This window comes from Nansenia antarctica (genome assembly GCF_963989245.1).
Source record: "Nansenia antarctica genome assembly, chromosome: 4".
NCBI classification, from domain to species: domain Eukaryota; kingdom Metazoa; phylum Chordata; class Actinopteri; order Argentiniformes; family Microstomatidae; genus Nansenia; species Nansenia antarctica.
Window position 1 is genome coordinate 29,567,031 of NC_137689.1, and position 16,851 is coordinate 29,583,881.

Sequence of the window (16,851 nt, forward strand, 5' to 3'; positions counted from 1 at the left end):
GTGAGATTGTGCAGAAGGGTTGGTTAGAGTGTGTTGAGTTTGGGAGGGACGAAGACTCTTCTTTAAAGATTATACTATTTCTCTCTGATCTGATTATGTTAAGTTATTTTCAGGAGTAATGAAAAATATACAGGATGAAAACTGATTTTGATATACAGTGCTAGTATTGGAAGCATGTGTTTTTAGCTCTATACTCCCAACCGTTTGGATTTCAAATAAAACTTAATTCAATGTTTTACTTTTTCACATTTGTTTCACCATTAAAAAATTAATTAGAAATGTCATACATATTCCCACTATTTCATGGCAGCAAAAGTATTGAAAACTGGCTTCACAGGTGCTTATGATTAGTCATGTATGTCACGTCATTTGTGCAGTCATGTCTAGTATTGATTCTAGGATTTGAGTCTGCAATTGGTGTCTGTCAACATGAGGACCAGCGATGGCACGTCTAACTGCCACAAGAACTGTCTAACTTGTCTTAATTGATTGATGATGCTACTTCTGACAGAAGCAGCAGAAGGTATTATGAAGTGTATTGTACACAAACATCTTATATGCTTGAGTACTGGAAGTAAATGCCTCCAAAATGGAAGCTTGATCATAGTAAGACAATACCTCAAACAACACTGGCATAGCCACTAGGGAGTTTGTTCAGGACCACAAAGCGGAAAGTTCTTGACTGGCCATATCAATCTTGCAAATCAATCATGCATTTCATTTCCTGGTTCTAAGATTTTAGGCATAAAGAAACAACAGATGAAGATGGCTGCGTTTACAGGTCTCGCAGAGCATCGCCAGAGAAAAAAATGGTAAAATGGACTGCACTTATATAGCGCCTTTTTTGCTGCTCCAAAGCGCTTTACAACGGCCTCTCATTCACACACCAATGGCGGCAAGCTGCCATGCAAGGCGCTGGCCCGCTCACTGGGAGCAATTTGGGGGTTCAGTGTCTTGCCCAAGGACACTTCGACAAGTGGCCAGCCGGGGCTCGAACCACTGATCTGCCAACTGATCTGTGATCATTAGACGGCGACTCTACCTCCTGAGACACAGCCGCCCCAGAGAAGACTCCCGGCCAGTGCGGTCAAAGGATTGTCCACTAAATGCCAAACATCGAGTACGTTGTATGATTTTTTTCTAATACTTTTGGAGCCCTGAAATAGAGAGAGGAAAACATGTTGTGCTTTCTAAATGGTGAACCGAATCTGAAAAAAACTAAACAAATTAAAGCTAAGAGTCTCTACTTTGACCTCATAGTCATTGTTTGATTTCAAATCCAAACTGTTGGAGTATAGAGCTAAAAGAAGACAAAATGCTTCCTCTTTCCAATACTTACTGTATGGATGGCACTGTAATTCCCCTTATTTGTGTGTTATAAGTACTGTGGGGCTTAAATGTTGCCGTTTCTGTTCATAACATGACGTTTAATGACCACATGGGAAGAGCAAAAATGTTACCCAGTCACTGTCAGAACTCATTTACTCAGAACTCATTTTTTAATTAATTTTTTACTCAAAACCATCAATCTAGATTGCTGATAATTTGTTGCTGTCTTACCTGGTATTTAGTCCGTTTTGCCTTTGATTTACAGCATGCTTTGTGTGCGTTCCAAATGGTTTCATTGAATAATGACCTAATTCTACAGAGTGATTAAATCTCAATTAAGCGGTGTTAACATCTAAAGGTAAATGATCTTGAAAATCAAAAATATGACAATTCAAACCCCTCTCTTCAATCCTGGGTTTACGAAGAAATAGATTGACAGAATTAAGTTAGTCGCAGGCCATCCTTTTAGACCCCAAAGTTTTAACTCACATTTTAAATGATGGTGTCTCAGGATGTATCATTCTCAACTGTACTTCTATCATCAAATGGGTATTTTGTGTCTTGTAATACTGTAGTCTACCCAAGTCGGTACCACAGCTTAACAATAGTGGGTACAGTTTCTAATAGCAGCTTTTTTTAATTATTCTTTTTTTTATTATTAGTAGTATTATTGACTGGATTTCCAAATTGATGTTATGCTTTCAGAGAACAATGTCTTTAAACATGTTATGGTACCAATCATTTTTATACTTTTCCCTATTTCTCACATATCTATGTATATTCAAACCATTTTTTGTAATGTGACCTTGGTGAAAGTGTGCATACTGGACATTGTGTTTGAATTCCAGCTGCTACTAGAGACTTGACCTTCTCACATGATGTGGTTGAAGGCTGAAGGGACCCCTGTGGAGGCCTACACAGTGCACCACCACCACACTGACGATAACATGTACAGAGCACTGTTCAATTTCCTGTAATTCTCCTGAAACACAAACCCTTGTATTTCCCCCCCTTATATGTAAAGTACTAAAGAAAATACAATACATAACTTGTGTCATTTCTACCCGTCATTATACCGGTGTGGAAGTTGTTCGTTTCACATCAGCGTTATACCCCCCTCCCTCATTGTGCCCCATTTTGGGGGGGAAAAAGAACCTGCCCTTCCACGAGTCCTGTGCACGTACCCGGTAAAGGCTTTGTCATACCAATTTAAAAAACACAATTTCTTTTGGATTTTCAAACTTCACCAAACGTGTGCTAAAAAAAGATCTCGAATTCTAAATGAAGAACATTTCATGAAATTGTCATTTTCTCCTTTCTTCAGGATCAAATCTCAATTACGCTCTCCCATTATTCTCAAACACAATTATGACGTTATTGCATAACGTACCGAAGCAGACAATCATGAATGGTTGACCTTTTAATGCATATAGACCTATTTTATAGGAGAGGCGTGGGCCAGCATTACAGATCACTGCTCAAAGTGGTTAGACAGAGTGCCGCCCACCCGCTGATTCTACGTCAGATATTTAATTTGTTCATCCTCCTAACGGTATAGGATTAGGATTACGGGTCAGGTAATCTGACTGGTGTGGTTGAATAGATCCAACCTACAACACATCTCCCTGGACCCTACAGTAAGTAAGTAAAGTTTATTTCTATAGCACCTATCCCAGACCAGGGGTCACAAAGTGCTTTACATATATAAAAACATAATAGAAGAGCAAAAGTGATATCATATATAGGCATATATAGACCTAGTTAAAAGAAATAGGTAAACAAGTGAAAATAAGAACAAGTAACAAATAACAAGTGTACAACAATATAACAGGACACAAAAAGACAGGCTTTTGGGGTTAGCCAAAAGCCTGTCTATACAGGACAGTCTTCAGCTGTTTTTTTAAAAGCTTCAACCGAGACCGCTGATCTAAAATCCAAGGGAAGAGCATTCCAAAATGTGTACTTTACATTACTGTACTGTACGAGAGATGTTCAAACGTGTATGTGTGTCAGGTACATTCAGTGTACCTAGAGGATGGGCAATTGAACCACCTGTCATTTAGGGTATAAGCATGGCTCACACACTATTTTTGGTTGTTCTCTGGAGATCCTTTGACCTCAAGTCTTCCAGGTAACTCTGATATATCGCTCCCAGCGAAGCTTGAGACAGAGGGCAATGTTTAGTTTTCCACAAGGTATTCATATAATTAATCATTTGATTAATAAAAAAACATTGAAATAAAGTGGACATTAAACGCCCTCATGTGGATACCATACAGTACATTAGGCAGGGTGATTTTCCACCCAAATGCCTTACTTACGATTTGGGGTAAGAATGAAAAGTGCAATACAATTGTATCCCTGCATCATTGTTTCATTGCATACACTACTGTTACTGAATGGAAAAAAGTCTCCTACATTTTATTTATAAAAGTGAATCTTGAAAACCTATGTTGTATGCATTCTCAGTCTGAAAGCAGCATATTCATGCATGAAATAATATCCATAATATCATGGGTGTATTCTACAGCAGAGGTCTGAGAGCAGAAGTAGGATACAAACATATTGTGACATTGATGAACAACAACTTTGTTAACTTGATGTATTATCTGTTGCACCTCTCATCCACCCATTCACACACACATTCACATACCAATGGCGGCAAGCTGCCATGCAAGGCGCTGGCCTCATTGGGAGCAATTTGGGGTTCAGTGTCTTGCCCAAGGACACTTCGACATGTAAGTAAGTAAGTAACGTTTATTTATATAGCACACATTTACAACGACAAACAGCCGCCCAAAGTGCTTAACAGATCAAAAAGAAAAAGAAAAACAAGATAAAAGAGATAAAATACAGACATAAAAAAAACCAGATAAAATAGATAAAATACATTAAAAACAAGGTGCAAAACAAATAAAAGTGCAAAAAGTGCAGTGTCGGGAAGGCAGGCTCACCTCAGGTCAAAGGCCAGGGAGAAGAGATGTGATTTAGCTCGTTTTTCAATGCTCTGGGCGGATCTGATGTGGAGGGGGAGACTATTCCAGAGCCTAGGGGCTGCTTTGGAAAAGGCTCTAACCCCTCATGTTTTTAGTTTAGTTCTGGGGACCTCCAGAAGCAGTTGGTCAGCCGACCTAAGGGCTCTGGATGGAGTGTGGTGGCGCAATAGGTCAGCCAAGTACGGTGCCAGCCAGGGCTCGAACCGCCGATCTTGCGATCATTAGACGGCGACTCTACCTCCCTGTGGGGGATAGGTAGACAATAGGTATTGAGGTTTAACAATAGAATATGTGGGCAACATTTTAAACTTAGCCACTGGGAATGAGAAAACAACTCATAAAAGGTAAAAAGAAATGAATTAGAAATGAATTAGTGGAATAATTGGTTTCAAATATGCAGCTGTCAATCTGCTACTGTGGCAGTTCGCTTCAGAGGCCACCATTGTCCTAATCACTTCTAGTAATTATTATAACCCTTTTGATTACTCTACAAGAAATGAAATGCCTATCATTGTTTTGTTTTATGTGACCAGGATAATTAGGCAAAACCTTTTCCATTTTGGAATAAATCAAGTTAAGAATATTAGTTATTAGTAATAATAACATACTTCCAGTGATACTCTCAGCTGCTTGCCTCAGAAAGGAAAAATAAAACAACTTGCTTGTGTGATTCTGTTGATGTGACCTGACTTAATTCATGAGACCCACCTCCTGCATTCATTAACATTCAGGTTTATGGATACAACGAACGTGTTAACAATGTATGAATAATTAACGGGTACTGCCTATGTATCCTCTATTAGGGCTTTCACACCGGCAAGGAAGCGTTCCGGTTTGTGTTCTGGAACCTCCGAACCTTGGTGCTGTCTGGCGAACCAGCCCGTGTTCATACCAGTGTAACCAGAACCATCCGCGTCATCAACGATGGGTGATGAAATGGCGGGATGAACTAAAATGTCACAACTAGATGGCAGCTACTTCACTGGAAATAAGGATAATATCTTCCACTACAGTATAAATAAACACTATTTTCGATTAAACAAAACAAGACACTTTCTACACGTTCTACGTTCTCTTACTAACCAGCTGCTCCATTACTGGAATAGAAATGGCTTACGAAATTTGCGTTCGCGCCTGTGCATGAGTGTGTTTGCTGAGAATGTGAGGAAGATAGAGAGAATGATAATAAAATGATAATTGTTTTGATCGCTAATGATTAGATTTAGATTAGATTACATGTTGTCTCCTTCCTTCTTGCTGGTCTTGTTATAGCCTAGAATTATTGAAGTATCTAAATATAATATCAAAAAGGCAGCCTGCTTCATTTCAAATTGCATAGGAAAATGTGAGGAGAACCTTTTTACAAGCATGTCAGAGCAAACTTAACAGTGAAAATGTTCTCTCAAAAGTCAAGACAGGGCCACATGTATTTTTATACCCTCAGGTAACAATCCCGCCCTCAGGTGAGGTCAAACCAATCACTAACAAGGGGTGTGGTATTGTACAGTGAGGAAGAGGATGAAGGGTATGGGGGAATTTAGCCCTCCCTTCCTCCCTTGGGAACAATGGTGGGGAGAGGATGTTTAGAGTGTCACAAAGACTGTCCTCTCCCCTGCTGTGTGATTACATTGTCTTGATTTTCTAGGCGTCAAGACAGCCATTGAACACAGAAAGGCAATTGCATATATTCAAATGTATTTGTTTGTTGGGCACAGAAAGGCAAGCAGAGGGTTTCATTGTATAGGATAAAAAATAAATCAGTTTCTATAGCCTGCTCTTCTTTAGTGTGTTGATTCTGCCCAAGGAAGTAGGCAGCCATTGACTGTTGTGAGTTTTAGGCCCAATCCCGATTCTCTTTTCTACCACTTCGGCTCGTTTTGGAGTCACTCGCTTTGAAGCCAAGGCCTCCGAACAGAGCCACAAGCCGTAGTGGTTCCCCTAAGAAATGGGACAACCCTTCATGACGTCATCTGTAGTGTAATGAATGGGTTAATTCATAGTCAGGACAGCGCATGCGCCTTAGAGAGAGTTCGTGATACCAGTAGGTGACTGACAGGTGTCGAGAGAACCGAAGTAAACTGGTTATACCTTTGTTGAACCCAGACTCAAGTGTCTTATTATTCTATGTCCAAGTGACATTACACGTAGTATCGTAGAAAAGCATTGACGCTCGCGATTCATTCACAACTTGAATGAACTTGAATGCTATCAATCGATCAAACAAGTCATCAAATAAAAAAGAACAAAGGAAGCTTCATTATCAGACCATGACAGAATAACGGCGCTCTAACCTGTATGAAACCTGTGCTCCTACCCTGCCAGTCTGCACTGATTTAGGACAACAGTGCAACAACTTCGAGGCTGAACTTTAGTTACATTTACGGCGTCATATGCCATCAAAGGGAAACATGGAAAAATGCATGACTTAAAGATTTAATTTTATGACGTTACGAATTCCGATGTGACAGGAACGCTGGAGAAACAGCCGCTGTCCACTGCATTAGTTAACTACATGTCCTTGATGAGTCTCCCGCTCACTGCCCTCCATCAAAAATGGCACATATATAGTACTAATACATATAATAGTACATAACTGCTTGGATTAGATTGCCAGTTGTTTTGGTATAATAACAACTATAGCGTCATATACCACCAAGGGGGGGAAATTCGCGCCTATCATGCTGTCAAACACCACAGGTAATAATTTATTTCTAAATAAACATGATTGTACATCTCTGAAATGGAAATCGCGCTGTGCTTGACACTTCCATGGGACTGACGTCAGGGCAGCGGAACACGGTGACTGTCAGCCTGTGACAGACGCGCAGATATGAGTGCTCCGGTCTGTCCTGCTGGCTCCGTTGTCCTGGCCGCTGTCCTGAGCGCGCTGGACTGTGGAACTTTTTATGTTAAGCATAGGCACAGCACGTCGACATAAAAGCGATTTCTTTTGTTATGCTTGTTATAAAGAAAGGGTCTATAATGCATTGAAATAACATTAAATTATATAACCCATCAACAATATTACATAATAACAACTGCTCGGATAGGATTGCGGGTTGTTTTGGTTTAATACGTGCCATAGCTGTAAATAAAACATGGAAATAGATCATGCGCGTCTATCATGCACACATCAGCCTAACGTTAGATAGATAACTTCACATTAAATATGTCTATCATCATCCGCTGTCAAATGCCACAGGTAATCTTTTATTTCTAAACAGGAATGTACATCTCGATGTGAATCGCGCTCCTTATGGGAAGGCTGTGCTTGACGCTTCCATGGGGCGCTCCTGCATAGGCACAATATCGGCATAATAGCGATCTTTTTTTGTTATGCTTGTTGTAAAGAAAAGGTCTATAATGCATTGAAATGACATTAAACTAAGATAATACGATGGTTATCATAATTTTTCAAGTCTTTAATTACAAGTAATTCCAGAAAAAGTAAATGACATTTCAGGCTCGCTTCCGTATTACGAGAGCCAAAAGAACATTTCTGTAGATGATTCGCAATGCATGCCGGAAGGGAGTCTCATGGCTCTGAATCGAACGAGGGTCAAGATTTTCTCCAAATGGAGCCATGGAAAACCCTAACCCTCCCCCTAACCCTAAATGAGTAATGAATTGGGACGCCACTACGGCTACACGTGAACGCGCAAAATGGAGCCGTAGGGGTGAAAAGGGAGCCGGAGTGGTGAATTGGGATTCACCCTTAGTCTTAAAGGTATTAATGTAGCAAAAATGTCTTATTGAAATAATAATTTTCTCCAGTCTTTGCAGCCTAGAATATGAATGTGACCTATATTTGACCTACATTGACTCCTGTGTGAACATTCCATGGGCCTGAACAGACTTGCATGTGCAGAAGGACAATGACAATGACGTCAGGATGTCACACGCAGCGCACTGATTACGTTACAACCGTTACAACAATGATAGCGTTACAACCGGTTTCATTTTCAAGTTTTTGTGCAGCGGAAGCTGGCAAAGATATGAGCAAGTGGTCAAAAGAAGAAGGATGAGGAAAAAGAGAGCCAAATGCTTAGCTATAGCTTTTTGTAGAGCACTCTGCTATACAGGTACAGGTGGGGATACAGGTACATTAATATTTCTTAGTGGGCTGTGCACCTGGGTTGGGATTCTGGTTATGTAGTTTGGTTAGGGCAGAGTCAAGCCACTTTCTGGGATAACCCCTATCGACAATGTTCCTATACATAATATCTCTCTCTTTCTCAAAATCTGATAGATTACAACAGATGTGTTCAAGTCTAAGAAATTGAGAATATGGTAGGCCCTTCTTGAGGGGAGGCGGGTGTGCACTAGTAGCATGTAACAGGCTATTCTTGTCTGTGGGTTTGGTGTAAAGGGTGGTGGACAATTTACCTTCAAGTAAACGTACACGGGTATCCAGAAAAGGGATCTCTCTAAGGTCAAATTCCATATTGAATTTGATGGAGGGGATCAGGTTGTTTAAGTAGGATACACATTTGTGGAGCTCTTCTTCAGTGCCCTGCCAGATGAGAAAATCTGTCATCAATGTATCTTTTAAATAACAACATGTTCTGGACAAAGGGGTTGTTGTGCCACACTAATCTGGGATGAAAACTGAGCCCATAGGTGCTCCCTGGAGTTACACAAAAACTGTAATAATTGTTTGAAAACAATTATTGTCTTCAACTCCAGGGAGCACCTATGGGTTCAGTTTTTCTACTGTCCTCTATGTGAGCAAAAGGTTAAAGTAATCACAGAAGGGGGGGATTTGCGCGAAATATGTATTGACCATTATAAAGGTCGTGTTCCCATATGCACATAGACTGTAAATAAGAGGGTGGTTCAGATTGATATTTTGCTTGGCATTGTGGGCACAACCGGATTACAACAGGGAGACAGAGTCTGGAACATTTACCTTGCTGATGAGGCAGTTAGGACATGGCCCATAACACCACAGGAAATCAGCCCCTTTTCAGAATTTAGTGGCTGATACGGAGAACGAACTCAGTTACCATTGCATTGTAGCTCTGTAGGCTACACCTTATCTCTTCAGGCTACACCTTAACTGCTCCTCCTGAGATATCTACCACGCCCCAGCACTGCGTCTCCTGAGACACCTGCTTTTCCCCTATACTGTGTCTCCTAAGACTTATATTGCCCCCCTTATACTGTTTCTCCAGGGTCTATATAAAAACAAAAGAAAGTAAAAAAAAATCTTCTATCACGACGACTGACAATGGCCCCTGGCCTGGGCTAGATTACTCTTCCTTCTACAACTGGTGAATTGATTATTCACTTGCTTAGTCGAATGTATCGATTGTAAGTCGCTTTGGAATAAGGCGTCTGCTAAATGCCAAAAATGTAAATGTAATATGGTATGAGTAACACATACTGTATGTTGCAATGATGACTGAAAACAAAACAGCCCAAAAGATATATGAATATGTAACAGGTACCACCTGTAGCCAATTAGTTCCACTCAAGGCGGGACTTTAGAGGGGAAGTTGGGGCGGATATGTGCATTTAAGGACCAGGAACACGCACTGTAGGCAGATCCGTCTGAGTTGGTTTATCCCCTCCGGAGCTCTGAAGTTCCCACAGGTGGTGTAGATCGGAGTGGTTGCCCAGTGGTGCTAGCGTACTAGGAAGGGAGAAGTGAGGGTCTAGCCTGACCTACGTGGTATCAGTACAACGGGCCAGCCGATAGCTGCCATGGACTCAGGGTTGCTGCTTTAGCAGCTCTTCTTGGAGTGAGTCATTGAATTGAGGAAAAGGGCTCTTGCTTCCAGAAAGCTTATCCAAAACCACCTCCCAAACTGTCATCCAATCAAACGCCTAGAGTATGGATCAGATTCCAAATGGCCTTGCCTTCATCAGCACTGGCTTAAAGTATCCTGGAATGCCATCATATTCTGATGGCCCTGGAAAGATCTACTCCCTCCTTGATCTGCAAGACTTAAGAGTGAAACCAGTGGAGCTGCGCATGGGAAGGGGCTTTGACCTGGACTCTTTCAATCCCCATGGAATCAGTGTATACAAGGATGAGAAGGATAACTCAACATTCCTGTTTGTTGTCAATCACCCTGAATCTAAAAGCCAAGTCAAGATCTTCGAGTTTCTTGAGGAGGAACACACCCTTGTTTATGTAAAAACGATAGAGCATGAGCTTCTCCATAGTGTGAATGACATTGTTGCAGTGGGAGTGGATAGCTTCTATGCCACAAATGATCACTACTTTTCCTGTCACATCCTGCAAAAGCTGGAGCCTCTAATAGGCCAGCCCTGGACTAATGTAGTGAGTCCTGAAGAGGTGAAAGCGGTTGCCGAAGGATATTATTCTGCCAATGGCATCAATATCTCACCAGACAAAAGTCACATATACAGTATGTGGTAGATATATTTGACCACAACATGCATGTTTTGGAGAGACAGGAGAACAATTCTCTAGCCTCAGTGAAGTCAGTAGCAGTGGGCTCACTTTGTGACAACGTGGAAGTCGAGGCCTGAAACCCACGGAAAGGAATATGTCGAATTATAGCTCCATGAAGCTTGAGTTTCTGGCCCTTAAGTGGGCCATGGCAGAGAAATTTAGGGAGTATCTCCTTGGTCATAAGTGTGTGGTGTACACTGATAATAACCCTCTGAGCCATCTGTCCACTGCCAAATTAGGTGCCCTGGAGCAACGCTGGGCAGCCCAACTCTCAGCTATTGAATGAATGAATGAATGGTCTTTATTGTCATTGCTATAGTACAGGTACCAAACAACGACATTTAGGAGGGGTGGCTCCCCTGGTGCTAGGAAAGAAAAAAAAAGCAAAAAAAAACACAAGAAGGGAAGGAGCTGGTTTACATAAATAAAGGCTATGTACACTATCCACTATACTATACTGTACAGATAGACGACTAGGGTTGTCATATTGCACATAGTGTTATTGCACATTCATTTGAAGTGTCGCAGTTTGCAGGCTAGAAATGTACATATTTGTGCCTCAGCACTACACCTGATTTTTTCAGTCCAGCAGCTGCCATCAATCCGTCCAGACTGTCCAGGGCCCAGAACCTAGGTCTTTGCTGTGTTCAGGGCCTGGATGGCCCTGGGGTAGAAGCTGTGCTTCAGTCTGTTTGTCCTTGCGGCCATGGTCCTGTACCGCCTTTTCGAGGGCAGCCGGGTAAAGTGTTTGTACCCAGGGTGGGTTGGGTCTCTGGAGATCTTGGAGGCCTTCCTGAGACAGCGTGTGTTGTACAGCTCTTCCAGAGAGGGGAGTAGGGCGCCGGTGATCTTCTGGGCTGTTCTCACGACTCTCTGTAGCGCATTTCTCTCCGCGGTTGTGCAGCTGGAGAACCAGTTGCAGATGCCGTAGGTGAGGATGCTCTCCACTGCGCCGCGGTAGTAGGCCACCATTATCTCCTGCTTCATGTGTTCCTTCCTGAGGACTCTCAGGATGTAGAGCCGCTGTTGTGCCTTCTTGATGGTGGCTGTTGTGTTGTTCTTCCAGGACAGGTCATCCTGTATGTGCACCCCCAGGAATCGGAGGGTTGAGACTCTCTCCACGCTCTCTCCGTCGATGAGCAGGGGCTGGATCTCGGACTTTTTCCTCCTGAAGTCCACGATGATTTCCTGGGTCTTTGACTTGTTCAGCAGCAGGTTGTTAACCTTGCACAGCTTGCTCAGTTGCTCTACCTCATCCCTGTACGCCGCCTCGTCCCCCCCCGAGATGCAGTCCACCACGGTGGTGTCGTCTGCAAACTTTACGATGGAGTTGCTGGGGTGGACGGGGGTGAAGTCGTAGGTGTAGAGGTTGTAGAGGATGGGGCTTAGCACGCAGCCCTGGGGGGACCCAGTGCTGAGTCTGAGGGCTGTGGAGGTGTGGGAGCCCACCCGCACCCTCTGGGGGCGGTCGGTCAGGAAGTCCTTGATCCATGCACATATAGAGTGTAATAGTCCCAGGTCTAGTAGTTTGGTCACTAGCCTGTCTGGAAGGATGGTGTTGAAGGCAGAGCTGAAGTCCACAAAGAGCAGTCTCGCGTAGCTGTTTCCCCTCTCCAGGTGGGATAGAGTGGCGTGGAGAGTCGTCGCGATGGCGTCCTCTGTGGACCTGTGGGCTCTGTAGGCGAACTGGTATGGATCCAGGTTGGGCAGGAGGCGTGTGAGTATGTGGGCCCGGACTAGTTTCTCGAAGCACTTCATGATGATTGGTGTGAGTGCCACCGGGCGGTAGTCGTTTAGGCAGCTCACCGTGCTTTTCTTCGGGACTGGGATGATAGTTGAGGTTTTCAGGCAGGGTGGGATGGTGGCCTGGGACAGGGACTGGTTGAAGATGTTGGTGAAAACCCCGGCCAGCTGGTCGGCGCAGTCCCTCAGCACCCGTCCCAGGACGCCATCCGGCCCCGAGGCTTTCCTGGGGTCCACCGCCTTCAGCACGCGTCTCACGTCATGCTCTGTGAGGGTGAGGCTGCTGAGAGCTGGAGAGAGTGGTGTTTGTGTTGTGGTTACCTCCGTTCGCCCCTCGTCGAACCGGGCGTAGAAGGAGTTCAGCTTTTCCGCCAGCAGGGGGTCGTCCTCTGCGGCTGTGAGCCTGTTGGCTCTGAAGTTTGTCATGTGCTGAACCCCCTGCCACATCCGCCTGGAGTCGTTGCTCAGGAAGCATTCCTCAATCTTCTCTCTGTGGTCTGCCTTGGCCTCTCGGATGCCTCGCTTTAGGTTAGCCCTGGTGGTGCTGTACAGCAGTGTGCCCTTCCCTGCGAAGAAGGCGTTGTCCCTCTCATTGATCCGTTTTTGGACCTTCCCAGTCATCCATGGATTCGTGTTGGGGTAGACCCGGACCCGTTTGTCCACGGTGACTGAGTTGGTGCAGTTCACTATGTGGTTCAGAACCGACGACGTGAACTGTTCCAGGTCCTCATGCTCATATTCCTGCCATGAGGTGTCATTTAGGCAGATCTGCAGTGGAGCGGACCCTTCTGGCCAGGTTCTGACAGTCTTAGTGGTGATGGGAGCACTTTTCCTCATGGTAGTGTAGGCTGGGATCAGGAGGATTGACACATGGTCAGACATGCCTAGATGAGCTAGCGGTCTAGCCTTGTAAGCACGCTTGATGTTGGTGTATACCTTATCCAGTGTTTTTTCTCCTCTTGTTGCACATTTAACATGCTGATAGAACTTGGGTAGTACTGCCTTCAGGTCGGCATGATTAAAATCTCCGGCTATAATGTGAACTGCCTGTGGGTCTGCGCTTTGTTGACCACTGATAAAGTCATATAGCCGCGCCAATGCTAAGCTACCATCTGCATTCGGTGCAATGTAAACGCTTGTAATATACACTGCATTGAATTCCCTCGGGAGGTTAGTGGGTCGGCATTTAACAGTCAAGTATTCCAGGTTTGGGGAACAGTGGCTACTTACAGTTTTCGTGTTTAAGCACCAGCTATCCTTCGTAGATATAATGATCCCACCTCCGCGGGTCTTTCCGCTAAGCAAAGTCCGGTCCGCCCGGTGTAGGGTCCGTCCTTCCAGGCTAATCGCGGAGTCCAGGATAGTGTCATTTAGCCAGGTTTCAGTGAGAATAATCACACAGCTATCTCCCACAATGTTATTTTTGGCGACCTGTAGTCTCAATTCGTCCATCTTATTAGTCAGGGACCTGACGTTGGATAGGAATATACTCGGCAAAGCTGGCTTGTCCGGGCACTTCCTCAGCCTAGCTAGCAGGCCTCCCCTGCAGCCCCGTCGTTGCTTGCGGTCCCTGGGACTGTGGGTCGGGACTGTGTACCATTGTTCTCCCGGTGAGCATGCGATATCGTGAGGAATCCTTTGCTGTTTCAGGAACTCCGCTGTTACTGTCTTCTCGTTTTGCGTACCAACTTCTAGTAAGTCGTGCCTGCTGTAGGTACTATTTACACAACAGTTCCCTATAAATACTGAAATAAAAAAGTACATACAAATGTACTTAAAAACCCTAGAAAGCACCGATGATAGGAGCCCCGCCAGCCTCGCGTGTGAACCTCGCGCCGCCATCTTGGAATTGACTTTACCATCAAGTATAGGCCGGGCCGGGCCAACGGTAACGCTGACGCCCTGTCCCGGCAGTACCAACCAGATGACCCGTCATTGACATCGGGGGCCTTAACACCTGGCACGGAGATTCCGGAGTTACTGCAGCACAATATTGGGCTCCAAGAACCATTACCAGTCCTAGAAACCTCCCCGCCAATGGAGATCGCGGGAGGTAGAGTCTTCCGAAAAACGATAGAGCATGAGCTTCTCCATAGTGTGAATGACATTGTTGCAGTGGGAGTGGATAGCTTCTATGCCACAAATGATCACTACTTTTCCTGTCACATCCTGCAAAAGCTGGAGCCTCTAATAGGCCAGCCCTGGACTAATGTAGTGAGTCCTGAAGAGGTGAAAGCGGTTGCCGAAGGATATTATTCTGCCAATGGCATCAATATCTCACCAGACAAAAGTCACATATACAGTATGTGGTAGATATATTTGACCACAACATGCATGTTTTGGAGAGACAGGAGAACAATTCTCTAGCCTCAGTGAAGTCAGTAGCAGTGGGCTCACTTTGTGACAACGTGGAAGTCGAGGCCTGAAACCCACTGAAAGGAATATGTCGAATTATAGCTCCATGAAGCTTGAGTTTCTGGCCCTTAAGTGGGCCATGGCAGAGAAATTTAGGGAGTATCTCCTTGGTCATAAGTGTGTGGTGTACACTGATAATAACCCTCTGAGCCATCTGTCCACTGCCAAATTAGGTGCCCTGGAGCAACGCTGGGCAGCCCAACTCTCAGCTATTGACTTTACCATCAAGTATAGGCCGGGCCGGGCCAACGGTAACGCTGATGCCCTGTCCCGGCAGTACCAACCAGATGACCCGTCATTGACATCGGGGGCCTTAACACCTGGCACGGAGATTCCGGAGTTACTGCAGCACAATATTGGGCTCCAAGAACCATTACCAGTCCTAGAAACCTCCCCGCCAATGGAGATCGCGGGAGGTAGAGTCTTCCGAAGGACCACCCGACCCAATGCAGGCCAACACTCCAATGTCCATCATCTGCCAGAGACAACCGGGAGGAGGACGCGGAGGGGCTCCCCTCCCCTAGCCACTAATAGTCAGATGTCCATAAGATTTAGGCCCTGGCACTAAGGTGTATCGTCGAGACGACGCTAAAAATCGTGGGGGTAGATTGCAACAGGTACCACCTGTAGCCAATTAGTTCCACTCAAGGCGGGACTTTAGAGGGGAAGTTGCGGCGGATATGTGCATTTAAGGACCAGGAACACGCACTGTAGGCAGATCCGTCTGAGTTGGTTTATCCCCTCCGGAGCTCTGAAGTTCCCACAGGTAAAGCTGTTTGTAACACTAGCCGGGTTAGCTGTTTATATCTTTTGTTGTCCCCTCTCATCATATTGTTTGTGCAGGTGGTGTAGATCGGAGTGGTTGCCCAGTGGTGCTAGCGTACTAGGAAGGGAGACGTGAGGGTGCGTATTCAGTCTACCTATTACGTCTGGTGTATGTTTTGAGACGCGATGTTACGGTGCTAACGATCGTATTTTGCTACAGGTCTAGCCTGACCTACGTGGTATCAGTACAACGGGCCAGCCGTTAGCTGCCGTGGACTCAGGTACAGGGAATTGTGGCTCACAGAATAGACGGAGCTACAATGTTATGGGTAGATGATAGTAGGGGTAGTGGTGGTCTAGTGGATAGTGAGTTGGACTTGTGATCGGAAGGTTGTGAGTTCAAATCCCGCCTGAAGCCACACCACTACTAGTGTGCCCTTGAGTAAGGCACTTAGCCCTCAGTTACTCCAGGGGGAATGTCCCTGTAATTCGTAATTGTAAGTCGCTTTGGATAAAAGCGTCTGCTAAATGGCAAAATTATTATTAATTAAAATTATTATGATTAATCCAACTCCTTTCCCTTTGCCCATAGGATTGCTAGCTGCTGTTTTGCTCACATTCAACGTTTAGATTAATGAAGACAAACCATATTGTTGTTGTGTAGTGGATAAGCCCACCTGACGTGTTATTTATTCTTAGATATGAACCAACTGGTCGTTTTTATATATTAGTCCCTTTATCGTTGTTGTTTTTCTGTTCTTTGGTTTGAGAGGGGGGCGCCGGCGTGGAGAGGGTAGTCGGGGTTCCCGGGTTAAGTCTCCTTGCACTGCATGTTGTGTGTGCATGTCGTGTTTGGTGTGATTAATCACTGGGGAACACTAAGCCCACAGTCTGCCGTGTCTTTGTGGTGTGTGTGTCCATGTCACAGATTCCATCGGGGTAGTAGTATCCCTCTCTACTGCCAGTCGTCCTACCCTCGTGTTTTGTTTGTTTTGTATGGTGTTTTTAAATAGAGTAAATCGGTTTTAAATATAAATGTTAAATAAAGTATTTTTCTATTTACAACAATCTTCTCTGTGTGAACCTGGTTTCATGTCTCCCTCCCTCATACACGAACCTGAGTGCTTTACTTTAGTCCCGAGGACCTCACCTCGTGTAACAAAAAGGTGGCGTTGTTTT

General features: G+C 44.5%; 1 protein-coding gene across 1 annotated transcript; it reads left to right on the forward strand.

The window, feature by feature from the left end:
* Window positions 1-2,207: 2,207 nt before the first annotated feature.
* Window positions 2,208-10,826, forward strand: LOC308155959 (serum paraoxonase/arylesterase 2-like; the record flags this gene model as incomplete). The annotated part of the gene is given in 4 exon segments (XM_080529323.1): window positions 2,208-2,278; window positions 10,088-10,165; window positions 10,167-10,686; window positions 10,689-10,826. Coding segments are annotated over 4 exon segments (807 nt in total).
* Between the last annotated feature and the right edge of the window lie 6,025 nt (window positions 10,827-16,851).